Source organism: Anas platyrhynchos, chromosome Z (genome assembly GCF_047663525.1).
Source record: "Anas platyrhynchos isolate ZD024472 breed Pekin duck chromosome Z, IASCAAS_PekinDuck_T2T, whole genome shotgun sequence".
NCBI lineage: Eukaryota > Metazoa > Chordata > Aves > Anseriformes > Anatidae > Anas > Anas platyrhynchos.
This window is the reverse complement of record NC_092621.1, coordinates 54,149,514-54,175,827: the sequence shown is the minus strand read 5'-3', so window position 1 is coordinate 54,175,827 and position 26,314 is coordinate 54,149,514. Positions and strand designations below refer to the sequence as shown.

The window sequence follows — 26,314 nt, the reverse complement described above, 5'->3', positions numbered from 1 at the left end:
GTTTGTTTTCACTATGCTCTGGACTCAGCCGGAGTGCACATGCCATGATGCAGCACAGCCACTAGCAGGTGTCGATGGGCAGCACAAATTCAGTAGGAAATATGAGATTCATGGTTTTCACATTTTATTTTCTCTGAGTGTCGGAAATATGGAAATTTTCAGGAAAAAAAATCTTTATGCTGAAACACATACTTGCATCTTTAAACCACTTTTAAGAATAATTCACATCTACCTTCAGCTTGCAAATGCTTCATAGCCATGCCTTGTTGCCTATCCTTACTTACAACCACGTTTATTTTGCTGTTGGTTTTGAGGGGCAGGATGGCTCACAGCCACCAAAACATTGCCGTGGTGTGATTCTTTTCTTCCCTTGGCTCCCTGCCGAGGAGTGGCTCAGCTTGGGGTTCCCTCAGTCAGCAGCAGGATCCACAGACTCCAGTAAGCTCTGGGGTGAGGGATGTCAGCCACCCTCCACGGCTGACTTTTCATCTCTCAAAATTTGCCATGGGCAACTTTGTACGCTTCAAATATCATCTCCTTTCAGACAGCTCATTCCTAAGTCTCTTTCATCCATGCAGATGTCTTATTTTCTAACCATGTTTTAGAAACTTGAGTAGCAAGGAAGGAGATTTCTCACCCTGGGCTTCAGCATTGCCTCTGTGTTCTGCTTTTTGCTTTTATGGCTTTCCTTTCCTCTCCCCTCCACACCTCAACAACGTAACTGCCTGGAGATCAGCAGCATTTCTGCTTCGATCAAAGCTTTCATCCGGCCACGCGGATGTGTTCATGCTGTACGGAGCTCACATAAAGGAGAATCTCTGTCCCAGCTGCTTTCTGTGAGGCTGGATGGCACCAGGAAACCTGCGGTGCCCTTCACCCCTCCGCAGATAAGCAGGACACTCAGTTTCTCAGGCTTTTTTTCCTACAGATACTCACCAGACATTCCTGCTGCTACGACATACATACTGAGAGTCTGAACAGTGAACATGCATTCATCTTTACAGGATCAAGATCTGCATTTTTGTTTTTAAACTTCTATTAATAAGAGTAACTTATTAGCGCTGCCCCAGTGCCCCTAGCCTGTCTGATACACCTGTGGCAGCACCTGGTGTTTGTCCTTGATTTGACTGCTCTGCCTCCACACTAGCAAGATGCTGGCTCAGGAATCACTGCACGCACACACATCCCAAAATCATAGGAAAATAGGTGCTGTGAGCTGGCCTGTCTGTCAGGAAAGAATTTAGCACACCTAGTTGCTCCTGTCAGAGGTCTAAATAAATCTGTTTTTCTTAGATTTATTGACACAGAATGCTTTCAGGTAGTTCTCTCACACGATGCTCTTCGGATTTCAAGGCTCAGGTGTTTTCTGGTAGAGGTGTGCATCCACTTCTCCTGCTGCAGAATTGCAATAAAGCGAAATTGTTTCATCTCTGTGTATCCCAGCAGACTCACTCAGGTGAGCACCACACAGCAGTCCAAGCAGCTGCTTTTGGATGAGGGTTTTTTGAAGCAGCACGTGGAGGGACGGATGGGTTCCCCCACACACACACTCCACAGACACGGCTGCCCTGCGTCTCCCCTTCCCTCCCTCGCCTGCACTCTCACACATTCCCCCAGAGGCAAGGGTGCGGGTGACTGGAGATGTGAAAGTCACCTGATAGGATGCTCCGGCTCCCCTCTCTGCACAGCAAAAGCTCTCCTGCCTGCTGATAGTAGGAGCAACTCTGCCAGGCTTTGCTCTGCTTACCAGACTGCAGAGTCTGCTGCAAACGCAAAACTGAAATCCATCATTGCACCACGTACTTAACATCCAAGGGGCTCCTGTGTCTTCTTGCTGTCTGTTTCTGGGTTTCTCCAGACCTCTCTCCTCAAAAGCAAGGTCTGCTCTGCTTCCAGCAATGCATCCCGAGAGGTGGCTGTCTCGGTGGTACCCTGCTTTTGGTGTGTGGGCATTCATGGTCACATCCTTGATTAAAGGTAGGCTGTCTCTGATGCTAGTCTTTAAAATATTTTCTAGTCACTGTCTCTTGTTTCTGTTTCCCTGGAATCAATTCAATTTAAAGCTTCTGCCAGTTATTCCTGTCTTGAAACCTGTAACATTTTATATTTTAACAGAGCTAAAGCAACCTTAGTCTTCATGTGTAAAACTCTTCATTTTAGTCTGATAACTAACAGAGAAACTGTTTCTAACAAAGAACAAAAATGAGTTCTTGTATTTTTGCTTGATGCTTGAATTTTGCAATTGCTTAAATAAGGCAAGTTAAATGTTTGCATGTTCTGTATGCACACATTCAATAGCAAAAACTCAATATATTTTGTTCTCTGTTGTTTGTGATCTGTTGCTGAATGTGCTGGGGTGATTTCTATGCACAGATCTCACTGACTTTCAGCAGGATTTCTGCTTTTAAGTCACAACACCTTTTCTGAAAGTCTCACCAGGAGAGAGACCAAGACCTTTGTGAATTACAGTGTTTGCACTAGCAGGGCACAAGGCACTGTCTTAAAGCAACATCACCAGAATGGGGATCTGCTACCAACCTATAAAAATGAAAGGCCTAAATACTTGTCTGTTTCTGGTGTTTTATTTTAAAGCTCATGTCTGCTAAGAAGCCAGTTGGAAAATTTCAAAGGAAACATGATTTTGGGCTCGGTGGCTTTAGTCGTGATATTATGTTCGAAAACTCATTTCCCCATGGTAGGGTACTTCTCGTCACATTGCACTGCATAGCGATGAGGTCTGAAAAGGAAATTGAAATTCCCTTTTTGAAATACACAATGCACAACATAAAAACAACCAAATTTGGCAGACATTCATATATCTTCTCTAGAAGTTGCAAAAAGGATGGAACAAAACATCAAGTCATAGAAGTTTTAGTACAATTTTCTTTCATAAATGAAAGTCATCAATAACAGGCATTTCAGTTTTTAATTGTGATAATCCCCTGAATCTGAGCTTGCTTTGTGTTACCTTAGAGGCAGAAATGTCCTTTTCCAAAACAAAGGGAAGAGTGGCCCAAGCATGCACACAGTGCTGTATGTTTAGTCTAAGCACCTTCCCACAGGACGTCCGTTGAGTTACAGGCCCCTGTGTCCTATTTTGGATTGAAGGTGCTAAGTTATAGCAGTGTGTTGAAACAGCAAAATCACTGAAGAAAAGTCGTTTTCTGAGCTGGTGTCGGCAGAGCTCACACAATTTAATCTTTCCATTTACAATTAAACCTTTTGTCTTGAGCATTAGGAAAATAGCTATATCAGATTTGGGGTGTAGCAGATTTCATACACCTCCTTCCTGCTAAGCCATCCAGCCTGTCCTGTACTGATTGACATTACAGTTTTAATCTGTTTCTTCCCAAAGAACAGTTCTGTATTACAAAATTCCTGTGTTGTTTTGTTTTGTTTTCTCACAGAACTAAAGAGCTGGACTTCCTTCAGAGCAGAAGGAAGCTTCTGTGTCTTGATACACAGTGGTGTGCACAGGAACCAGAAATAAAGCATGGAGTAGCATGTTATTTAACATCCTTTCCTCATCCTTACCTCTGAAGTACCTGTTCTTTGTCTTTATGAACCCAGATAACGCAGCCTGCGAATCAGAGGAACGCCTATTTCATAAACTCTTCACCCACTACAACCAGTTCATCAGGCCGGTGGAAAACGTGTCTGATCCTGTCACAGTGCATTTCGAGCTGGCCATTACCCAGCTTACAAACGTGGTAAGTCTGACTACAGCAGGCTGCTGAGATTTGGGCAAGGATGCCAAACACACAAAGTGCTAAACAGCAGACATGGTTGTAGTAGCTGCACCTCCCGCTCTGTTAGCTGACGTTATCGGCTGTGCATATGTGTGCATGATGAGACGTTTGCCATTCTGTCAGCCGAGTCACTTCAATTCCTCAAAGAAGCTGTTCAAACTGTACAGATTGGCTCCTTCTCTCTGCCATGTCAAATCCCTCTGCTTGAGGCAGCAGCCCCTGGCATCTGCAGCAGCCGTGCCAAATGTTCAGGACCACTGCACAGAGCCAGCCCACTCCAGAGACACCCGGTTGTGTCTGTGCTGTGTAATGAGCAGCCCAGTTCTCCTGTGGGTCTGTGTCTTTTCCTAGTCATCCTGAGAGACAAAATCTTATTTTTTGCATGCTTTTTTTCATTCAGTTTGGTTGGTTCAAAATAACATAAGGGATGAACAAGCTACTGGTTTGGAGCATGGAGCTGGGTATGTGTTGTGTGATCTGGGGTGCACCATATAGCAAGCAAGTCCTGGCCTTGTTTCATCCATGCGCCCTTCTGTGGGGTAAATCATCCAAATGATGAACTCAGAGGCTGAGTTTGAATTCTGGGGGTTCCTGAGTCCATAATGACGTGACAGACAAGCAGTGAGGAGCAGCCAGGGTGACAGAGCTAAGGTATCTTGAGAGTATAAGTGCAGGCATTAAAAGTTGGTGGAGGCAGCTCTCACCTGTGGAAATTCCTTGGTGCAATTATTTTGTTTCAGTGTTACATGTCACTTGACAGGTTTCAAAATACATAAATGAATAAATGGAAGATCATAAGTAAACCAATTAATTTTTTTTTTCAAGTGTCATGATTTTTTGGTCCTTAGTCTTCTGTGTTCAGAGCTGAAAATTCTCAGCATTTTCTTTACCTTTTGGTTTGTAAATATCTTAGAAGTTTTAATCCTGCAAGTTTAGTTATTAAGAACTACTCAAAGCAGTATTCTCACAGATACTTTCTTTGCAAATGCCACCCTGCATTCATATATTTATGTAATCTGAGTTTTTCAAACTACCTTTAGGCTGAAGACTTCTTAGAACTGGATCCATTTTTTTTTATATATTTGTGCCTCTTGCAGCTCTTTCATTATTCATTGCTGATTGGTGATAGCAGAAAGTGATCATAAACACAAGTTTTCAGTGCAAAAATGGCTGAACTTAGTGCAGGTTTGGTTCATCTGCTCTCCAGCTTGCATAGAAATGCAAGAACTGCACCATAGAGGTCATTTTCCTTGAATTTTGACCAGTACTGTGCTATGTAAACAGCCTTTTGAAAACTGAATCCAATGAAACACATGGACACCAGCACACTCTTTCTCCCCTGACAGTAACAGGGTTAATTGAAAGATTTCTGTCTTCCATTTACTCAGGCCCCAGGCACACTGGTGTATGCCACGCACAAATGTGTGGCATAATTTTTCAGTAAGGCCTTACAAATTATTCAGTAGAGCTGCAGATGTCTGTGTACAATAGGTAATTCCCCTGAAAACTGGCTAGCTCTGCATATTTACCTTTCACAAAGCCCCTAGAAGTAGCCTATGATCCTCCTGAGAGTCACAGGTACCAGTTAATGCAGAATTCTTATTTCCATTTTTATCAGAATAAGTTGTGGCCATCTCAGCATACGGTAAGTGATTTATGAGTGAAGATGTGCATGTCTGTATTTCTTTCTAGGATGAAGTCAATCAGATTATGGAAACCAATTTGTGGCTTAGACACGTAAGTGATTGCATTTTATTTCTTATGTACTTTGCATTAATGTGATGAAACGTGTGTTACCTTGTCAGAGCTACAGAACAAGAGCTTGTTTTGTAGTAAGTATTTAAAGGTAAAAACAAGAAGTTATATTAACTAAACTCACATTTGAAAAAGTTATTTCTTTATTCTTATTCCCAAGAAATTGCATTTCCGGCTTTCATATCTGCTGTATTCCTCCAACTTCACTATTATTGGTTCATCCGGGAAATTTAGCTATATTTGAGCTGGATTTAATAACTTTAAGGAGCGATTAAATATGAGTCTCTGCAATCCTAGGTCATCTCCATATTCAAGACTCCAACCATAACATTTTTTGAGCAAAAGCTACGTGCCTCCATGTCTCCCGTTGGTTTTAGTACTCATACATAAACAAAGATCCTTAAAGAAATTAAATTGCTGAGAGAAACGAGCCATCTTCCACCAAAAGCAGCTTCCTTCAGCACCTGCTTGTGGTCCACACAAAGTTTTCTGGAAAAGCTCCTGTAATTACAACCAAGACCTTCAGGGCAGACTGGGAGAACTTGGAGCATGGCCCAGTGATATGGCGCTAGATAGCAATGAAAGCGAGCTGTTGGGCATCCCTATGGTAATTCACTGCCCCTCTAGAGCCAGCAACATCCCCTGGCCATGGCTACCTGTCCGTGTGTGTATGCAGCTCCCTTCTCACCCAGATGCTGGTCTCCTTTAGTCTTCAGGCTCCACTCTAGTAAGAGCAGCAGCAAGGCCTGAGTTTCCTGTTTGAGCTTGGGAGGTAATAACATTGCTGCATGTGGATGTGGAAACCCAGAGGAGAGATCTCAGCTTGTCAGCAGCTGGTAGCTATTGATTTCCCAGCTCCCCACAGAGAAGGAGATAGCAGACAGCACTCACCGATATCTAGTGTTTCTCCAATTCATGGACTTGCTGTCTTTTCAGATCATTGTCCCCTTCTACACATGCTTCTCTTTCAGTCCTTATCATGTCCTGTCACTTATGAGGAAGATCTGTGAGGCAGATACTTGCTGATAACAGGTTTTAAAATCCTTTTCCTTTCTTCTTTTAGATTTGGAATGACTACAAATTGCGATGGGATCCCAAAGAATACGATGGAATTGAATTTGTTCGGGTACCCGCAGATAAAATTTGGAAACCAGATATTGTCTTGTACAATAAGTATGATGAACAATTTTCCATTTTACCCTTTCACTAAAAAGTAGTATCTTGCAATATCCATGAAAGACATTATTTTTCCTTCATGGTTCTTTTCTTTTCTTTTCCTCATTTGTCTTTCTAGTGCTGTGGGGGATTTTCAAGTTGAAGGCAAGACCAAGGCCCTCCTTCGCTATGACGGAATGATCACCTGGACCCCACCAGCTATTTTTAAAAGCTCCTGCCCTATGGATATTACCTTTTTCCCATTTGATCATCAGAACTGTTCACTGAAATTTGGCTCATGGACCTATGACAAAGCCAAAATTGATCTTCTGATCATTGGCTCCAAAGTAGACATGAATGACTTCTGGGAAAATAGTGAATGGGAAATAGTTGATGCTTCTGGCTACAAACATGACATCAAATACAACTGCTGTGAAGAGATCTACACAGACATAACATATTCTTTTTATATTCGAAGGCTGCCAATGTTTTACACCATAAACCTGATCATTCCCTGTCTCTTCATCTCATTCCTTACAGTGCTGGTTTTTTACCTGCCATCTGACTGTGGTGAGAAGGTGACTCTTTGCATCTCTGTGCTGCTTTCCTTGACTGTCTTTTTACTGGTGATCACAGAAACCATCCCGTCCACCTCTTTAGTAATACCCCTCGTAGGAGAATATTTGCTCTTCACAATGATATTTGTGACCCTATCAATTGTCATCACCGTGTTTGTCCTGAATATACATTACAGAACTCCAACCACACACACAATGCCCAGATGGGTAAAAAACGTCTTTCTTAGCCTGCTGCCTAAAGTGTTGTTGATGCAGCGGCCTCTGGAACAGCAGAAAAAAAGCATCTCCAGAAAGACCAAGAAAGGATCAGCCAGTACCTTGGGCAAATCAAAGCACAGCAAACACAAAGATAGCAAACTACACAAGGAGCAGCAGTGCTGTCACTGTGATAAAGCGGCTGAACTCACTACCACCAAAAGAAGACGACTGAGCCACCAGTCGTTGAAGTGGATGGCAGAGTACACGGAGTACTCCCCAGAAGTGAAGGACGTCATTAGCAGCGTTCAGTTCATCGCAGAGAACATGAGGTCCCAAAATGAAACCAAAGAGGTAAGGGAGGTTGTCACCGAGGCGGGCACGAGGCCACACTTGCAGCATCCCACAAGAAAACAGCAAGCGAGGGCAGAAAATTGTGATACAGAGAGACCAGCTCAAGGGTAGCAGAGTTGTGTCTAGAGAAGAAAATCTGGGGACCCGTGCATTGGTCAAAGTTTGCTACAGAAAGGGGAGGAGCCAAATAACCCACTGTGGATGGAACAAGAAAAAATATTTCAGCTGTTCCTCCTCTGTCTATGGTGGATAATTCAAGCAGTAAGGCAGTTGTAGATTAGACGTGTGGACAACTTTCGGGGTAAGAAGAGCCACTGCTGTAGGGGTCATGAGGAATGAGTTTTGATCCGCAAGGGTTCAGGCAGAGTTGATTTTGCCCTGGGGCAGGAGACAGATCAGGTGAGGTTTTTCAAAGAGCCTTCCAGCTCTACTTCTGTAATTCCTCAGAAGGAACTGCTCTTCTGGGGCTCATGAACTCTGCAGCCCTGGTGAGCAGTGACACCTCTTTTCTGTGTTAGCAAGGGAACAAATACATTTGGGAACTGCTTTTTGAACAGCAAGGCTTGTCTAGCTGCACAGAGTTTTGTTTTGTTTTGTTTTTCTGGAAAAGAACTGTTCACAGCTAGTGGTATGTTTGGTAGATATTGCTTTCAAAATGCTGTTGCCAACACTTAGGTTCAGTCTTTTCTTTTCTTTTCTTTTCTTTTCTTTTCTTTTCTTTTCTTTTCTTTTCTTTTCTTTTCTTTTCTTTTCTTTTCTTTTCTTTTCTTCTCTTCTCTTCTCTTCTCTTCTCTTCTCTTCTCTTCTCTTCTCTTCTCTTCTCTTCTCTTCTCTTCTCTTCTCTTCTCTTCTCTTCTCTTCTCTTCTCTTCTCTTCTCTTCTCTTCTCTTCTCTTCTCTTCTCTTCTCTTCTTCTCTTCTCTTCTCTTCTCTTCTCTTCTCTTCTCTTCTCTTCTCTTCTCTTCTCTTCTCTTCTCTTCTCTTCTCTTCTCTTCTCTTCTCTTCTCTTCTCTTCTCTTCTCTTCTCTTCTCTTCTCTTCTCTTCTCTTCTCTTCTCTTCTCTTCTCTTCTCTTCTCTTCTCTTCTCTTCTCTTCTCTTCTCTTCTCTTCTCTTCTCTTCTCTTTCTTATGATTTGACTAATTGTGGCTTCAGCAATGTGGTATTTCCAGCCATGGCATGGCAACCACATTTTGAAATAAAAGTTTGGTTTCGGTGGACAGTTGAATAAAAGCAGACATCAGATGAATAAGGCCAGACCTAAATAAATAAATAAAAGGAGAGGGGATTTAAAAAGAAAAAATAGATTTGGCATTTGAACTAATGCATTAGCTTGTGTGAGGTTATAAATCTTTCATCCTGCCTGGGATTACTGTCATAGAAAGTGATGCACATTGGAATCTTAAGAATCCAGGGCCAATTCCTCAGGTGTAAACACGCAACTAAAAGCAGCTCCAAGAAAGACTGTCACGCACACACCCACCAAGGCCTCACCAGGAATAAAAATTCCCTGACACTTCAAGATGTTTTTTTGAAGAGCTTTGAACTGAAGGAAACATTTACCTTTGATCTGTCATTAAATTCTTGCATTTGCTTTTGAAGGTTTTAGATGCTATGTGAAGGCAAAATCCATTTCAAAATGAAATACTGCTGTTATTTCTGTCCTATAGAACAACGCTGACATTTTGTGAAAAAAATTATTCACACACATTCTTTCTATAAAAGTCTTTATTAGAAATCAGTACAAATTTATGCAACTTGAATGCAACCCCAAAAAAATCATTTTCCCCCTTGAAAAATGTCCAGAAGAGGTTTCATCTGAAAACGAAGTACATAACTTTGAATAATGTGCTACTGTTGAGGACTGGTGACTGAATTCATGGGTGAGCCCAAAGCAAAAGACAGGAGTTGGTCAGCACAGAGGAAGGCAGTGACTGAACTGAGCTTTGCTTAGTGCCTATACCCTATACCCCAAATATTTTGCTAGACCCCAAAGTTTCAGCCCTGTTTTCAGTGCCACAGCAGCATAATATATACCCATGCACTGTATTCAGCATTCCAAATAAGAGGAGACTTTGTGTGAAGGAGTCTAACTAACATGCCACTTCGATTGTACAGCTCCCGATAAGTCTTTCACTGCCAGTTATGCTGATTTGCATTTTGCAAACCTCTTCTGCCACATGCAATTGTACTCTTAGTCTGGCTTGTGCGTCAGCAGCTCTGTAGCTTACCTTTCAAAGCATGCTAAGGATCAGAAGCGGGATTATTAATATGGGAAAAATCCTCTTTTTGTTAAAAAAAGGGGGGTGAGGGGTGGTTGTTGTCAGGTAAGCACTGAGGAAGTGATTCTGCATTCTGCTTCTGCTTCATCCAGAAAAACAAAGCCATATGGGTGCTGTTGTGCACGTCCTGTACAAATAAAAGCCCTTTAAAAATTGTGACAACCTTTACAGCATCAGGAGTTCTTGCTGTGTTTTCTTTCACAAAAAGTAAAGCAGCAGCCTTTTGGAGGAAAACACCAAGAAGTTGGGAGAGTGGAAGACCCCTCAGCAGAGAACCCTTAACCACTTGCTAGTTTTGTATGAGTGAAGGCTCTTCTGAAGTAGTCCTCACACACAGGTACAGCTCAAAGGGCAGCAACTTCACTGAGTGCGGCTCTAGGGTGTCTCTCTCGGAGAGATACAAAAATCACTCTGGCTTGCGTAGCAGATGACACTGCTGTGCTCAGTCAGGGCGCTCGCTTTGCTGAAGTCCATTTGTCCCCTTTGACGAGTCATTTGAGACTAACTGGAGTGAGAGGGGGGCAAATCAGGCCAGAACAGTAAATTGTCTCTCGTGTGGGCCATCAGGCCACAGAGGATCCTCTGGCAAGATGTAGCTGTGGTGATTCAGCCTGCTGTGATATCAGCTCACTGTGCACCCACCAAGTGACCGGGTCCTATTTGCCATCTCAGTCACAGCCATGGCTTGCCAACACACCTGAAGACTTAGAAATAATCAGTAGGCTAGGACAGTGTTTGATGTTCTCAGCCAAAATTGGTAAATATGGATAGTAAATCAGCCCCTCTAAAGACACTGCAACAACTATAAACACCACAAGCAATGTTCTTGCCTGTATGCATGTCCTTCCCCATGTACAAAAGCAAAAGGGGCATTTCTACCAAATAATGTCAACTCAAAATTTTATATTACATGTAGTTTATCTTTTTTCCTTTTTTTTTCTTTTCTATTACAGGTGGAAGATGATTGGAAATACGTAGCTATGGTGATAGACAGAGTATTTCTCTGGGTATTTATAATCCTTTGTGTGTTTGGGACTGCCGGGCTCTTTATCCAGCCACTAATAGCAGATACATAACTTGATCTGGTGCATTTTATCCACTTTTGTTCTTACTTCACTTTCAGTCTGGAACCACCCCAAAATTTCCCTCCACTTACATCACTCCTGTGCTCAGCCCCTTCTCAGCACCCAGCCCCAGTGGGGAGGAGAGAAGCAAAGAGACCTTTGTGCAAGCACCAACCCAAAGCAGAATGAGAAAAGGGCTGGAAATGGGAAATGACCATGTGGTCTTGCTAAGGCAGAAAGGATGGGATTTTTGGAGTTTCTGCCTGTCTTTCTCAGTCAGATCAGCAAGAGTAATTGCACCGAGGACCACAGAAGCAGAGTGAAGTTTCTGAGTTTCTCCCTCGGCCTTGGTGCAGGGGGGCGTCAGGACAGCTCAGGCACTTCTGAGTGTATCACCCGAAGAGTAATGGCTCTGCCTGGTTTTGCTGCTCTCTCCTGATCACAACTCTTCCTCAGCACTGACTTAATTTGTGTTTCCTCTGTATTTCTTCCCTTGTACAACACCCAGCCTCCAGCATGGCGCTTAGATGAGATACCACAGCTGTACTGACTGCACAGATGCTCTTCATTGTGTCCTTGTGACAGGGCAGACAAAAATCCAAATAAAAGTACAATCAAATATGTGTTGTTGTAATATGTGCAGAGTTGATGCAGAGTAATGCATCCACATTTGAAATCTACATGTCACTAAGATTGTTGAAAACTAGTTCACCTGCTGCTTACCTTCGTAAGTGACCAAGGTCCCCTTTATTTCCTGGTTTTGAATATCAAATCCTGTGGTGAGGACCAGCAGGATTTCCTACAGCAGCCCAACAGTGGTCCCAGTCCACAGAGTCTGCTGTGAAAACTCGTGCTTGCTCAGGTTCAGACATAAGCCCTCTAGAGAAGCATTTGTCCCCTGGTAGCTACTCATCGCAGACAGTAATGGCTTAACAGCATTGGTTTGATCTGGATTTCTAAAACCCAGGACCAACTTGAATTATACACACCATATCAGGAGAAGGTTGTTTGTCATGAAACCTGTGCATAAATAGGCAATTTGGTCCAAGTGGCTCTGCAGCAGATTTCCCTTTGACAGCTCCTCACGGGTCAGTCTCGTGTGGGTGATCTGTTTTACAGCTCCAGGGACACTTCTCTGGGGCTGGGGTTTCTCCCGTGCAACCAGGTACCAGTCCCACTGCGCTTCATCCTAAAGTACTGTGTAGCTGTGCACCTGATGTGGTTCCTAAATTATGTGGACAATTTACCCTTAGGTCCCTTCTCTGTTTTGATCCCTGCTGGTTGTGCACAGGAGGATTCTTCTCTAAGACGCACCATTCCCATCCAAGTCAATGGGACTGAAATGCACAGTGGAGGTAACGGTGCAATGACAGGAATATAACTGTCTCAGTCCAATGTTTGAAATATGTCAAGTCACTCTTTTCTAGAAGAAAAACATTTTTTTTTTTTTCTGTGAACCCTCTGCATGTTGCACGATTATGTAGTGGCTGACAGATGTATGAACAACCACACTTTACTTTATTGGCCAGTCAATTAAATATCACTCCTGGAACATGCTCTCATGAAGAATTTGTATTTTTTTTTTAAAGCCCACTTCTGTACAATGTGTTTAGATGTGCTACCAAATTATCTTTGCTGTATTGATCCCTAATTAGCAAGGGGAGGAAGGGGAAAGAAAGGGGCTTTGAAGAGGAAAGCTGCATTCTGAGCGTGAAAGCTTCTTTCCTGCAGGAAAGACATCTGCCTTCCAGCATTCGCTGCTGCAACCTATGACCATAAGGCAATTAAAATAAGATGTGTGAACGTGAACTGCATTGATGTCTCAGGCATGGCAGCTTGCACCCCATAGCCAGCAAGCTGACCTTAGTGAAATCCCTGCCTTTTGGTCAAGGCGTAATTGCCCAGCTCCCCAACCCCTGTTAGGAGTCCCCCTAACACACCTGACTCCTTCCGTTGCCTCATCAGCTGAGCACTACACATTCACAAACTACTCAATGCTTATTACTACACCATCTGTGTACAATTTTATTTGACCAACCTTTGATTTCTCCTTTTCCTTTTGTTTTCCTTTCTTCTCTCATGACCAGAAGGCCTGTTATTTTTTGTTTGTTTGTTTGTTTTTACTGATTTTGCACTGTTTGTCTTGTTTTTCTTAGCTATCCTTATTTTGGGGCAGTGGGACCTTCTCCTTATCTGCTTAACATACTCCCCACTGGCATGCCACTGCTATGCCTGCACAACCACTTCTGAATATGCCAGGTTAGTGGAATTTTCCACTGCAAAAACACAACTTCATTTCTCGCACCTGACAGTGCTCACATCTGGGAATTTGCCTTTGAAAGCACTGTGAAAAGCGCTTTGAAAGCAGTGCTGAGTCCCCGCAAATCACCTTCTATGTATCCAGATGTCACACTCTGAGGCAGCGATAAGGCAGAGGGTTGGGTTTGCTTTTAAGGTTTTAAATTTGGAATGTTGTCATGCACAGGCAGGAGCACAGGGAGCAGAAGGAGGGAACCCGTCAGAGGTTCCTGCCTGCCCAAACGTCCTCCCTGGTTGTATTTTTAGTGGGACACACTGAATGCATTTGTGGGCCAGAGAGAAAAATATTCAGGGAAGCTCAGAAACAATCAGAACAAGGAATAATGAACAGTGGAGCTACAAATGCAGCAGTCCCAGAGGCATACTAGGAGGACCAGAGGACAAGCTCTTGCCCAGGAGAGGATGCCATGGCCAACAGGCAACCCCTTGGTGGCAATAATCAGAGGGAAACCCATCACTAACTGAGGGCAGGAATCTATAAATACAGGAAAGAAGAGTTTCCTGGCAGTTTTCCAATGGGTATTTCCCAGTACTGGCCAGGGGAACAAAGTGACCTGAACAATGTGAGGAGAGAAGAGCAGCTGCTAATAAACCCAATGTGTAAGATTTTTATGCCAGTGTCCATATTAAGACATCTCTCTGCATATGCTAAACCAAATGGGTTTGTCCTAGGTTCCTGCAATGTAATAACCAGCTCTGAATGCTTCCCCCTCAAACACACACACAAGTAAAATTCACAAGTGCTTTTCAAGAACATGCAAAATCCTGTATTTGAATAGATTTGAGACAAGACTTTTCTGAAGTGGGCTGAAAGCTAGACTAGCAACACAAACAAACAACAACAAGGAATAAGATCAGCATCAATATATAAGCATTCTCACCCCAGGAATCATTTACTGAACACAGCTTTATTAATGATGTTTGCACAGGTAAACAAGGCTTTCTGCAGTGGCAAAACAAGCTGGGATGATTTTAGCTCACAGAGGTCTGGTGAGCACATGTAATCCAAGCACGAGAACATCCTTGTATATTTTTAGCACCTTCTAACCTCCACCCTTAGAGAGAAAGTTTCAGGGACAGCTAAAGCTTTAGCAACAGACTCGCATTCATATTCTTGAGAAACAAATCTCCAAACCCCTTGTTAGCCTTGAAAACACCTGCAAGTTCTGAGAGGGATTTTCTAAAGGACTCTACGATGGCACAGCTCTGCCCCAGGGAAAGTGGTGAGAGCCTCACATGTGCATTTTCTGTCATGTCTTATTTACACTTTGGAGAGCTGTTTCTAATAAAGCAGAAAAATCCCTTTTAAATGCTTCAGAGGAATGAAATTCTGAACTGGCTGAGAAACATGGACAAGCCAACACCCAAAGATGTACCTTTCTGGTACCCTCCCAACCCCACAGCTCTCAGGAGAAACTCCTCTTCTGCACCAGCCACAAGCTTCATTTGCCACAAATGATCACACAGTGACAAAGATCCCCTCCAACAAAATTATTTAGGAAGATCACTGTTGCCATGTGGAGTAGCATGGTCACTTTCCTCTATGTGATATACTTCTGATGATCTGCCACTTCCAGTCCTGTGAACCTGCAGGTGCAGGAATCATAGTTTCCAAATGTGAAGCATGGGGAAAATCATTACTTGTTCAGCCTTTTGGAATATTAGAGAGCATCAGAAAAAAATGTGAATACTTAATACTTAAATTCCTTATGGACAAGAGGAGAGGTAAAGTGTGCATGATATAAAGACTGGTGGCAAGTGGGCAGAGCTGTAAGTTCTCCCAGGGTTGAGCTGATCCTGAAGCAAGGTAGGGCCACAGTGTCAAGGTCTTGAATATCCCATCTAAAAGGTATTTATAGTTTTTCTAACACATATGCTTTGTGATTGCCATTTCCAACATGTACAGGAGGCAATCCGTAGGGACTTTGTGGTTTTAACTTGGAAATGTAGATAGACTGAGTACTGACTAGTGTTCCTACAACAATTTTATGAAGTCATATTTTAACTGGAACAACTGCCTGCAAAGCATAGTTGTGCCAGAAGCACTATTTTCAATTCTAACTAATATTCTTGGCTCATGATTATAACATAACCAAGCTACTACTAAAATGCTTATAACCCAGTTCTGCAACACTGATTCACTTTAGTATCCAGCTGCTCACCAAGCCCTTCTCTGATCTCAGCCAAGACTGTAACCATTACAGCTGCATGAAGATAGAAAGCATCAGTCAGTGCCCGTTACCATCACCTTCTCTCTCTCTTGCCTTTGCTTCCCAGAGACCAATCCTCTACACCAGAGACCAAGCCCAAAGACACCACCATCCCGTGGCATTGTGCCGGTATGCTAGCGTGGGAGCATTTTCTACAGAGTGTTGTTCAGCCACATCTGTAACGCAGGGGTAAAGATGAGAACTGAACCTGTCACTGACGCCACCAGAAACAACCACAGGAAGATCCGATCTAGGACTTGAGCTACAAATTTCCAGTCCTGGACAACCTGTGGAGGAGAGAGGGAGAAGAAACAGAAACAGCAATGAGCCTGGTACTTTGTTGTTACTGCTACACGTATTTCAGTTCCAAAAATCTGGCTTTTAAACCAGAATTTTGTGGTGCTCCATAGCCTGAAGGCAACATGGATCTCCTTTTCATTACCCATACCTGCCAGCCACTCAAACACCGAAGCATTTCTGTAGTATTAGCACACAATAATCAGACTTCTTTCAGGCTGTGCAAAAGCTTTTAGCTAAGTGCACAGATAAAAGCTTACAGGCTCAAGCTTGAAGATGGCTTTATAATGAATTAGGTTTCTTTTAACAGAACTGCATTTCCCTTGGCGAGCAAGGACTTGGCTGTAGCAAAGCACTTTGATTCGGATGTTGCTTCCAGGACAAGTGGTCCCGTTGGCTTGTGTTTGCTTAAGTGCTCTGCTGGCTCAGGCTGCGTGCATTCAGGAGGGAGACTCTGCACTGTGAGTACTGGCACAACCCCACATAAATGGAAGAGCTATTTATAAAAGCAATTCAGGGGAGGGCTGTTTTGGTTTGTTTTTTTTTAATGATTTAAGCCTCAAAGAGAAGACGTTGGTCATGGACAAGATACACTCACATACTGCATTTTTGATTTACTGTTAATCTCTCTGCCAAAGACATCAATACTGTTTGAACAAAGCCCTGGCTTTTGCTAGGAGGGTGCTAACAGGAGTTGTTCTCTGTTCATGTGCTGCTGGGTGCATTGCTTGGATGTCCTACACTTGCACCAGGTACAATGTTCATGCACACATTTTTCAGAAAAACCCAGGCAGGAATCCTTCCAGGACAGGTTGTTGTGGCCTCGTGTCTGGGAAAAGCAAGGATTCCCACAGCAACATACAGGTCTTCTCAAAGCAATGCATTTCCACAGAAACTATGTGGGAAAGCTCCCAGGACATGCCTCAGAGGAATGCAGGAGAAAGAGGCAAGCAGAAAGGCATGCAGAAAAGAAAAGGGCTTGGAAGTCACGGCTCTCACGGGAGCTGTGACCCCTCGTTGCCCTCCCTTCACCTACCTGCCTGATGAAGTGCTCCTTTTTAACGTGCCTGGAAATGTACCGAATGGAATCGGCTGCCTTCTCCAGAAAGGCAATAACCATCTTCTCTCCATCTTTTGCTTGCCTGTGTTTCTGCTTCCCTGGCAGCTTTGATTTCAAGGTGGCTTCCTTCTCCTCGGTGTCCGAGAAGGAGTAACGATCCACGTGGCCCTTCATGCAGAGCAGCCGCGGCAGCTTCTGGAGGAAGAGCCTTTTAACCCAGGGAGCCATGGGGTGGTAGGTCGCCGAGGAGCGGTGGTGGACGTTGATAACAAAGACGGTGACAATGATGGAGAGGGTGACAAAAATCATGATGAAGAGCAGATACTCACCAATCAGAGGGATGACTTTGGAGGAAGAAGGGATTATTTCCTCAATCACTAAAAGGAAAACAGTGAGGGAGACCAGAACTGAAGTAGACAAGGAAAGCTTTTCTCCTTCATCTGAAGGCAGGTAAAACACCAGGACAGTTAGAAAAGACAGTCCCAGGCAAGGGATTATTAAGAAAAGAGTGTAAAAGAGTGGAAGGCGTCTCAGCACAAAGGAGTAAGTGACAAACGGGTAGGAGTACAGCCCATCCTTCCTGTTGCCTTTCATACCTTTGGCATTTAAGATCTCCCACTCCCCATTATCAAAGAAGTCTTTCCTGTCTACATTTTCGTCCACTAGAATCAAGTCCACCATGCTGCCGTCGTACGTCCAGGACCCAAACTTCATGGAGCAGTTCTGCCTGTCGAAGGGGAAGAAGGTCACATCCATTGTGCAGGAGCTCTTGTAACTGGCTGGGGGCGTCCAGGTCACCACTCCGTTGTACTTCACTATGGCTTTGGTCATCAGGGAGCCTTCAAAACGCCCGTCAGCACTGGGGAGGTGGACAGGAAGAAACAGCACCAAGTTCAGGACTGTGTTTGCCCCGGTCCTACCTCCTCACAGCTCCACACAAGGAAAGCCAACATGCAGATAAAGAACCATCTTTATAACAGCACATGCAAGCTCCATGGTAGCTGACAAGCCTTGCCCATGCTCTAGCCTAAGCCTGGAGCAAGCAGCACGCTACTCACTTTTCAAACAAAACAATGTCAGGAAGCCACAGAGACTCAGAGGGGACACGGATGGCGGTGATCCCACCATACTCCTCTGGATTCCAGGAGAGCTTGTGGTCGATCCATTCCTGCAACGAGACAGAAGATTCCTCTGCCCACCCAGACCCAACTCACTCATTCCTCCTCCCACCACCTCTCTCGGGGGGCTGTATTGTCCAGCACTATGGGCAGAGCTTGGCATAACACTGATCAGATGCAGGAAGGATGCTGTGCAGGCATGGCAGGGAGACATTAATCCTCATGAGCCACAGGTGGGCTCTATCAACACGTGCCTCTCCACACAGCCTCCAGGTGGGGACTCCTGGAGAGCACTGATGGTTTTCCCATGGATATTTCATGGCACTGGCCAGGGGAACTAAGCAACTTGAGCCCTTCTGTACTGCAAGGGGAGAAAAACAGCTGGTAATAAGGTCAAGTGTAAGATTTTTATACTGGTGTCTGTGTTAAGACATTTATCTGTATCAGCTAGATTACATGGTCCCTTCCAACATTTCATTGTTCATTCATCAAAACAAAAACAAAAAAAAAAAAAACAAACAAAAAAAACCCTGCATGCTGTTGCAGGAAAAAAAATGCAATAATCTTTTAAAGCATTTGGTTACAATCTTGAAGAGATTTATTTTGCTGAAAAAAAAAAAAAAAAAAAAAAAAAAAAGTAAAAGCAAGGAGAGTGCTGATCATTTCCATCGTGCTGAACTCATTTTGTTTTGTTTTGTTTCTCAGCTGGGAAGAGCCCAGCAAAGTGGCTCCAGCAACCTGGAGATTTGCACTGAAAATCAGCTCTCTGATTTCTGTCCATGATGGGGCTTTTCAGTTGCTCACTAGAACAGCAGCAAGGGGGAGTGAGAGCTGTAGGCTGTGGTCAATACCATGAAGCAGGGGATAAAACACTTTCCATTAAGCTCCAGCACTAAGAGCTTCCCAGGGATTTGGGGGCCTTCTCAGGGCAATTTCCTCTGAGAGTTAAGGACAAGCCAAAAAGCAGTATTCTCTGCTTCTCCTCCTTCCATACTTTTCCCCTCCCACTTCTTCAGCTCCACATGCCTTTTGCAGCCATACCCACATGTTATTGCAGCCCTTTGCAGCAACCCAGAGCCTCAGTGGAGATCTAGGTGTAGCGAGAGCAAGTTTTTATCTCCTCCAGGAGCAGGGAGGGGATGGGACCAAGGTCATGGGCATATGGTTGGTAGGGCCTTCCTAAAATTTGGCACAAAGCACAGGCCAAGGAGGCTGTTGCCCAGGGTGGTACCCTGGCAGGACAAATGGCCCTGCTACCTGCACCAGAAGAGATGAACCCACCACTCTCTGAGCTGCCCAAAAGGCTGGGGTCAGCTGTCAGGCTCAGCCCTCCATCCCGAGTCCTCCTGCTGCTGAAGGAGGGGTGGGAGCTGTTCAGGTGTGGAAATAGAGGAGAGGGCCTTCAGTGCTCTTACCCTCAGCAGCAGGGACCGCTTTTAGCATTGATTTTCCCCTTTTCATGAGGATTTGCAGATGTTACCAGCAGCCTGTGCTGTCAGATGGGCACAGATTCACGTGTACACTGGCCACCTCCTGCAATACGTGCAAGGGGGCCTGGGCTGGAAATACGCCTGCTGTGCAAGGGGGTAGCCAGGGCTGGCAGCAGTGGCCACGGCAGCTAGCTTACAGCAGAGGCAAACACCCTGTGAGCCACCTGGAAACAATCATCCCTCTGGAGTCAAACAGGAGCTGCCCCTTGGCCTGGGTTATCTGTACATCTGCAGCCCTCCTCCCTCCCCCCCATGCCCTGCATTGATTTGTCTCCAAGCTAAAGTGCTCTTTCATGTCTGCAAGGCAGATGGTTGCGTGTCTCCTTACTAGAGCAGAAAATAGACTGCGTGCAGACTTTGAAGCTGAACAGTTTAAAATGGGTATCTCCCCACGGGCTATGCTGACATGAACTGTAGCACCAGATGCAAAAGGGCTTTTTCCTCTCCTCCCCCTGCCTTCCAAACTGCTCCAGATCCTCCACTGCTCTCTGCTTCCACCAGCTTTGCCTAACTCCAGCTCCTGGGCTGTCACACAGGCACTTAGCCACAGCAAACAGATCAAGAAACACTGGACCCAGACTCTTGACTCTTGCTATTACTTTCTACAATCTGATACATCCCAGCAGCTACTAAAAGCTCCTTTGTACTCTTTATGTCTGCCTCGATGCACAGCATCAGGTTCCACCATCTTCAGAAGCTGTTTTTTTGGGGGGAAAAAAAAAAAAAAAAAAAAGCCAAACTCATGCAGAGAAATGATGACTGGGATTCCCTCTCCACCTCACACCTAAAGTGAGGAGCAGACTTCCCTGAGCTCCCTACCCCTGCAGAACCAGAAGCTCTGAGTCATTAGAAAGTTCCAGTTTGTTTGAGTGTTCTTTCACTTTTCCCAACCCAAAAGAGAAAAATAATTCTGCTTAGCTTAAGGCATCTCTTCCCAGCTGCTATTTTTGCACTTTCTAATAATCCCCGGAGCACTGGGTTGCATGTGGAAACAGTTCACACTAAGTCTGCAGGAAGGCACAGCTCCCAGAAGAGGACACCCGGGTCAGGCCACAGGTATGTAGGGCTCAGCCTGCTATCCGGGGGACACCTGCATGTGTGAAAGCCAGTGTCCATGTCTCACTTATTTTCTGCTCCCTTTGCCTTTCATTGGGCCTCGATGGGGTACTGCTTCTCCATCGCTGAGGGAGATTGCCATCTTTGTGTGTACAGCACCTGGGCTCCTGCGCTGCCCCAAAACTTGCACTCACTGCAGGGGTACAGGCACCAGACTGAGGACACAAACTCAGCTGCACTTCTCCTCCACCAGCCCAGCAGCCTGGGAACTGTTCCCCAGGCATCATTTTGAGTTTATGGGTTTTATGTCCTCTCCCTAGGATCAGCTGACACATTTATAGGGCTTATATGTCTGAGAGACTTAAAATAATTGTCACAAGGTCAATAAACTGGTGCCCTGTAATCCAAACCAAACTCATGTCTGAGACAAGATAGTCCCTCAGGGCACGGGCAGCATCCCGTGGACAGTGACTGCTGTACCAGGAGATGTTTCTTCCCTGAAAATCAGCTGGTTTGAGCCCGCAGCTGGGGTGCAGGCCACTGAAAGAGGGTACCCCATTTCCTGAAGGCTCACTGCCTGCCTCTGTGCCCCTTTAATCGCTTGCTGAAGGGAGAGGAGAACTCAAGGCAGGGTTATGGGGCTCTGTACTTGTCATGGACAGCGTGGTAGGCTGGGGTGGCCCTCATCCTCATGCAGCCCTGCAGCCAAGGGTGGGAGGCCTGCCGTGGTCTGATTTACCTGCTTCAGCCACACGTTGGTTGTCATCAGCTGATTCTTCTCATCCTAGGGCAACAGAAGGTAGAGAGGACAGCAATATCAAAGGAGAAATGTCCCATATCCACGATGTCTCAGCCCCCTATGGAGGAGGGTGCTGAGGAGGTGGGAGGCAGCAGGGCTTGGACAGTGAGAGGGGCCAGGCTGGCGTCCCAGCAGCATTTGGGCAGGCAGGAGCCAAAATGTGATCCTGCACAGGCAAATAAAGCCTGAAAGGAGAGGGCAGAGGATGTGGACAGCAGCCTGGGGCTGCCTGGGTCACCCACAGGGTGATAGGATTTGTCCTGGATAGGCCTTGCCTGGAGCGAGCAATGCCCAGCCAACCCCACAGTTCCTCACCCCCGTCCTACACCTCATTAGCTTGAGGGTGTAGGCACCAGGGACAAACTCTGAGGAACATCTGATGCAAGGAGGCCTTAGTCACGAGGAGCAGTGGTCAGGAAAGGAAGGGCCTTCAGCTTCACTGCGAATAAAACAAGTCCTGGGGTTCCCATCCCTACCCCCTCCATGACACGAGGCAACCAGCCCACTGGGCCTCCCCAGAAGAAGCGAGGCTTTCTCAAGCCCACCACAACACTTACCACATCCACGAGCTGCGATATCTTTAGCCCAAAGAGGACTTTGATGGTGTCGTTGGAGTTTTGCACGGGGCGGACCCATTTCTGATAGCCGTGAAATAAGTGCCTGAGGAGCGCGTCCTCATTCTCAGCCACCGAAATGAAGGCAGACACACCTGGAAGAAAGAGGGGACATCTTGGAGACGGGACACGGGCCCTTAGCAGAGCCAGGGGGCAAGGGCAAACAGAGCTGTGAGGAGTTTGCACCAGGTTTATGTTTTCTGTGGTGTTTTGCCATGAGTTGGCATGCCTTCCCAGTCCTGTTTGCTATTCCTTAGGAGATCCTCAGGCTAAGAGCATCAGGTGCCCTCATTCACTCTTCAGTAGTAAAAACAGAGCCTGATTAATGCTACCCCTATATTTTTTTCCTGATACCTGCAGTATAGCAGAGCCAGGGAGCCACAGGGGAAAGCTGGTCACTGTGGGGACATTCCTGGCTTGTAGCTAGGAACAGCAGCAATAACCTGTGGGCATTTCAGAGCTGTGGGGCTTCGTTTGCACTTGCTCGGGAGCCCAGATGTTTTCAGCAGAACCCAGTGCCAGGGTAAGAGGCAATGAGCATAAACCCCTCCTGGGGTTAGCCAAGGGACAGCAGAAAATTACTGAAAGAGATGAGTTTGCCCAGCTGTGGGGTGGAAGGCAGCAGCACCAGGGGATAGCAGCAAAAGGAGCTGGCTTGGAGGCAAAAGGAGCTGGGTGACACATGTAGGGCCAGGCCTGCCCACCTCACTTCACAGTCCCCACGGGGGAAAAAGGAGCTGCCACCAGCCACAGGGGACCTTGCACGTCCCTGCCCTGCTCCCACCTCGCTCCCCACCACCAGTGCCCTGCCAGTCCCACCAGGAGCAAGGACCCTGTGCTCCCATCGCCATCCTGCAGGCACTGGGATTTCTGCTTCTTCCCAGTTGAGGGGGAGCACAAGAGAGCCCTGCAGGGGGTACAGCTGAAGGGCCAAAACACAGCAAGCAGCAAGCACCAGAGGTGGAGCAGCCCTAAGGGGAACAAGCCTTGTGGCCCCTCCAGAGGGAGGGCCAGAGTCAAGTGCTCCTGAGAAGCACCAAGGAGGAGGAAGGCAGAAGGAACAAGATCAGTGCTCTTATAAGACAGCCTCAGTACTTGCAGGGTGATGGTTTAAAAGCAGAAGTTTTTAATGGGAAGGAAGATTTATCAGGGTAAAAAATAGCCTAGCAGCTCCTTTGATCATACTTCGTCTGGTGATTAAGTTAAATAAAGCCACAGAGCAAACACTGAACCGAGCAGTTTTGCCTTTGGAAAAACAGACACAGACTGCAGGCCAGATGTATCCCTGAATTTATCACATTAAGTATAGAGAGGGTAAAAGTTTTGGAGCTCCCTGGCAGATTGCCATGAGCACTAAAAAAAAAAAAAAAAAAAAAAAAAAAAAAAAAAAAAGGAAAGAAAAAAAAAGCACCATTGCCACAAGTCCCCTTTCTCACCGCCATGCATGCCAGGAGCAGCTCCCCTCAAATGCAGGAACAGGGAGGGCTGGATAGGGACTCTGCCAATACAAACATGCAAGCCCCTTGAGGAACGCTGTCAGGACACTTAGGACTCCATGGTCTCACCTGGGGCATTTAAGCATTACTCCCGATGATGGAGATCTGCCCCTAAACCTGCTCCAGCAGTGAGAGCTGAGCTTTGGTTCTTTGGTTAACTTCCCAGTGACCACCCTGTCACACCATAAATCTTAAAACCCCATTGCCAAACTGGCTGAGGCTGCAGTGCAAAGTCAGCAGCTGGTACAGCCCTCTCTTGCTAGCCTGGCAGCACTGAGAAGGGGATCAGGAGAAACTGGCGTCTGCCTCATCACAGCAAGCAGCAGCTAACGGGCTGGAAGAAAAAAAAAAATCTTGAAAATCTGCATTTTGTCTTGGAAGAATAAAGAAAAAAAAATCACACTTACCTGAGTGGGTCAAACACAGCGCACAGAGCATCAGGCAAAGCATGGGCACCACCGTGGCTTTTCCTTTAAGTATGGTCCTTTGTTTTCATAGGCAAATCAGTCTCATCCTAGTCGGGGGCTAAAACAATCTGGTTAAAACCCACGGCGGACAATTGAGCCCGCAAGGCAAGCGGGCACCTTTTGAGCTTCATCTTGCATCATTATGACGCTCCGTAAAGCACACTTCATTGATTTTCGGTCAGCTGTCACGTCCCGTAAGCCTGAAACGGGTCTCTGGGTCCTAAGCTCTGACTGATGTGTTTGGGGCAGTATTTGGGTGGCTACAGCCCCTGGCGTCTAGGAGTAGAAGCTAGGCAAGGTTTTCAAGGAGGAGAAAAGCATTTTGTTACACTGCCAGTTACAGCTGGGGGAAAAATACAACCAAAACCAGGCTACGGATCAGCCCCAAAGACAGATCACATGCCTGCAAGATTGTTTGCTCCAGCTGTATCTGCTGATCTGATAAAACAGGCAAAATCCCTAAAGACCTATCCTAGCTTATTCATTTTTCGAATTATAATTTTAATACAGTTTTACAGCTTAAAAAGTAGATTTTAGGGGGAAGGGGACAGCACAGAAACACTTTCAGCTGAAGGGCACGTGAGTGTGTGTCCACACGTGATGTGTGTGGCAAAGGCAGCGACACCTTGGGCTGAATTTCCTCCGGGAGCCACAAATCTCCAATATCGGATGGGATGCGGGCTCTTCTCCCCCTGCCCCCAGTCACTTCTCCACCAAGGGTATCAGGATCTTCAGCCGCACAAAAGCTCTGGTTTTCTTCCCAAAGTAAAGTCACCGCACCATCTCTGCCTACAGAGGAGCTTTTTCCCTGACATTTTCAAGTTTAAGGGAGAGTGTTGCAAACTTCATTCAGTCTGCACCCAGACATAAATCTCTGCTTTGATTCTCCCTCTCGCTGTGCTGGCACAGTTTCCCTACATGCCTGCCACAAACAAAACCGAGGCTGTTATATCCTTAGAGATTATCCTCATGCTCTAGCGCATATTTGAAACCTAGAGGAACTTTTGCTTGCTGCTTTTTATATGGGAAGCCTGCTATTTCAGCAGCACCCAGGCCCGGATTTTGGTACTGTCATAAGTTATTCGATTCAGATTTGCCTCAGCTGAGGTCCTCACAGAGGACTGATAACAGGCAGCTGTAGCCTTATCAGATTATTCGGCTTTCTCTGATGAAAAAGATGTCATGCCAGTGTGGTTCAAAGTCACGTTGCCGCCAGCAGCAACTTCTCGTGTCTCGCCACCTGACTTGTGATGCCAGGGGCTTGCCTCTGACCCTGCGGCAGCTTGGTGGCTTTGCCCTCTCCACCTTCACAGTCCTCAGGGGAAACCTGTAAGCACTGTGTTAGCACCATGGCTTTGCTGGTTTTGCCTTGTGGGGCTGGGGGAGCAGCTGCTATCCTGGCTGCCTTTCCTCACCCTGAATGCAGAAAGCGTCCCAACAACAGCAGCACTATTGAGGGACTCTGTCCTGAGCAGCTTGTTCTGTTGTCCCTGTTCCTGTTTCCAGCAGACTGCTCAGCCTAGTAGTGAGACCCAGACCCGCTGCAAGCCCGCTGCTGAGGTGTGTTCATCTGGCCACAGCACACTGCAAGGATGCATCTTCTCACGCTCACTTAAGGGAACAGAGGGTGTTCGGCTGGAAGGGGGCAGGCAGACAACACCAAAACCCACCCTAAAGCTGAGAATGTGCAAAATGTTTTCATCCTGCCCAGTGCAACTCTTTGTATGACAAAACTCTCCCTTAGGAACTTACTGTGCAGGCTGCCCAGTGCAAGAGGGTCCATCTCACCAAGGGGGCAGCGAAGCGTGGGAGGCAGCCCCCCGCAGGCGACGGGGTGAATTCGGTAAATTCGGGGTGAAACTCGCACCATCAGCTTTCAGCACCTGCCTTTGCTCTCGGAGGATCGCGGTGTGACAGCAGGTCCCCCCCGAGGGTTCACGATGCCCTCCCCTGCTGCTCGCCATCCTCCTCCTCCTCCCTTTCCCCCCAGGGCACCGCTCCGCAGCATCCCCGCTTCTCCGCCGCGGCGCCCCCTCACCGCCGCCGCTTTCCTCCGTATTTTTGGGAAAATAATTTCCTTTCCCCTCTCCCTGCCCGTTCGCCTGCCGTTCAGGCGTTTTCCTGCCTCCCTCCCGTGCGGCCGCAGCTCCGCTCCCCGGCAGGAGGAGGCAGCGCAGCCGCCGGGCGCAGGTCCCGGGGGGTCCTGGGGGGTCCCCAGGGGTCCCGAGGGGTTTTGGGGATCCCAGAGGGGTCGTGGCT

At 46.2% G+C, this 26,314-nt stretch overlaps 2 protein-coding genes across 6 annotated transcripts; one reads left to right on the top strand and one right to left on the bottom strand.

Annotated features, from left to right (window-relative positions):
• The first annotated feature begins 1,335 nt into the window (after positions 1-1,335).
• On the top strand, positions 1,336-11,750 carry CHRNA6 (cholinergic receptor nicotinic alpha 6 subunit). Its single transcript, XM_027446446.3, has 6 exons — positions 1,336-1,977; positions 3,571-3,710; positions 5,442-5,486; positions 6,568-6,677; positions 6,799-7,786; positions 11,019-11,750. The coding sequence occupies exons 1-6, from the start codon at positions 1,899-1,901 to the stop codon at positions 11,139-11,141; spliced, it is 1,485 nt and encodes a 494-aa protein (XP_027302247.3). The 5' UTR covers positions 1,336-1,898; the 3' UTR covers positions 11,142-11,750.
• A 2,586-nt stretch (positions 11,751-14,336) lies between these two features.
• On the bottom strand, positions 14,337-26,198 carry CHRNB3 (cholinergic receptor nicotinic beta 3 subunit). 5 transcript variants are annotated; one of them, XM_038170712.2, is made up of 7 exons: positions 25,808-26,198; positions 23,996-24,113; positions 22,036-22,187; positions 21,419-21,463; positions 18,074-18,183; positions 16,992-17,874; positions 14,337-15,945 (listed from the first exon to the last, which is right to left on the bottom strand). In XM_038170712.2, the coding sequence occupies exons 2-7, from the start codon at positions 24,036-24,038 to the stop codon at positions 15,811-15,813; spliced, it is 1,368 nt and encodes a 455-aa protein (XP_038026640.2). In that variant the 5' UTR covers positions 24,039-24,113; positions 25,808-26,198; the 3' UTR covers positions 14,337-15,810. The 5 variants fall into 5 exon arrangements, with proteins under 5 accessions (XP_038026640.2, XP_038026639.2, XP_038026643.2 ...); XM_038170711.2 differs by lacking the exon at positions 25,808-26,198 and adding an exon at positions 24,681-25,152; XM_038170715.2 differs by lacking the exon at positions 25,808-26,198 and having other exon boundaries at positions 16,992-17,392; positions 17,612-17,874; positions 23,996-25,151.
• Between the last annotated feature and the right edge of the window lie 116 nt (positions 26,199-26,314).

Bases quoted from the DNA above. Each gene is read 5' to 3' on its own strand.
- CHRNA6 (XM_027446446.3), top strand. From the start codon at position 1,899: ATGCATCCCGAGAGGTGGCTGTCTCGGTGGTACCCTGCTTTTGGTGTG. The intron at 1,978-3,570 runs GTAGGCTGTCTC...TTATGAACCCAG, and splicing joins GGTCACATCCTTGATTAAAG to ATAACGCAGCCTGCGAATCA. The intron at 7,787-11,018 runs GTAAGGGAGGTT...TTTCTATTACAG, and splicing joins CCCAAAATGAAACCAAAGAG to GTGGAAGATGATTGGAAATA.
- CHRNB3 (XM_038170712.2), bottom strand. From the start codon at position 24,038: ATGCTTTGCCTGATGCTCTGTGCGCTGTGTTTGACCCACTCAG. The intron at 21,464-22,035 runs GTAAGTGTTGTG...CTGTTGCCCTAG, and splicing joins TATCGCAGCTCGTGGATGTG to GATGAGAAGAATCAGCTGAT. The intron at 18,184-21,418 runs GTAAATCAGACC...GTCTCGTTGCAG, and splicing joins CCAACGTGTGGCTGAAGCAG to GAATGGATCGACCACAAGCT.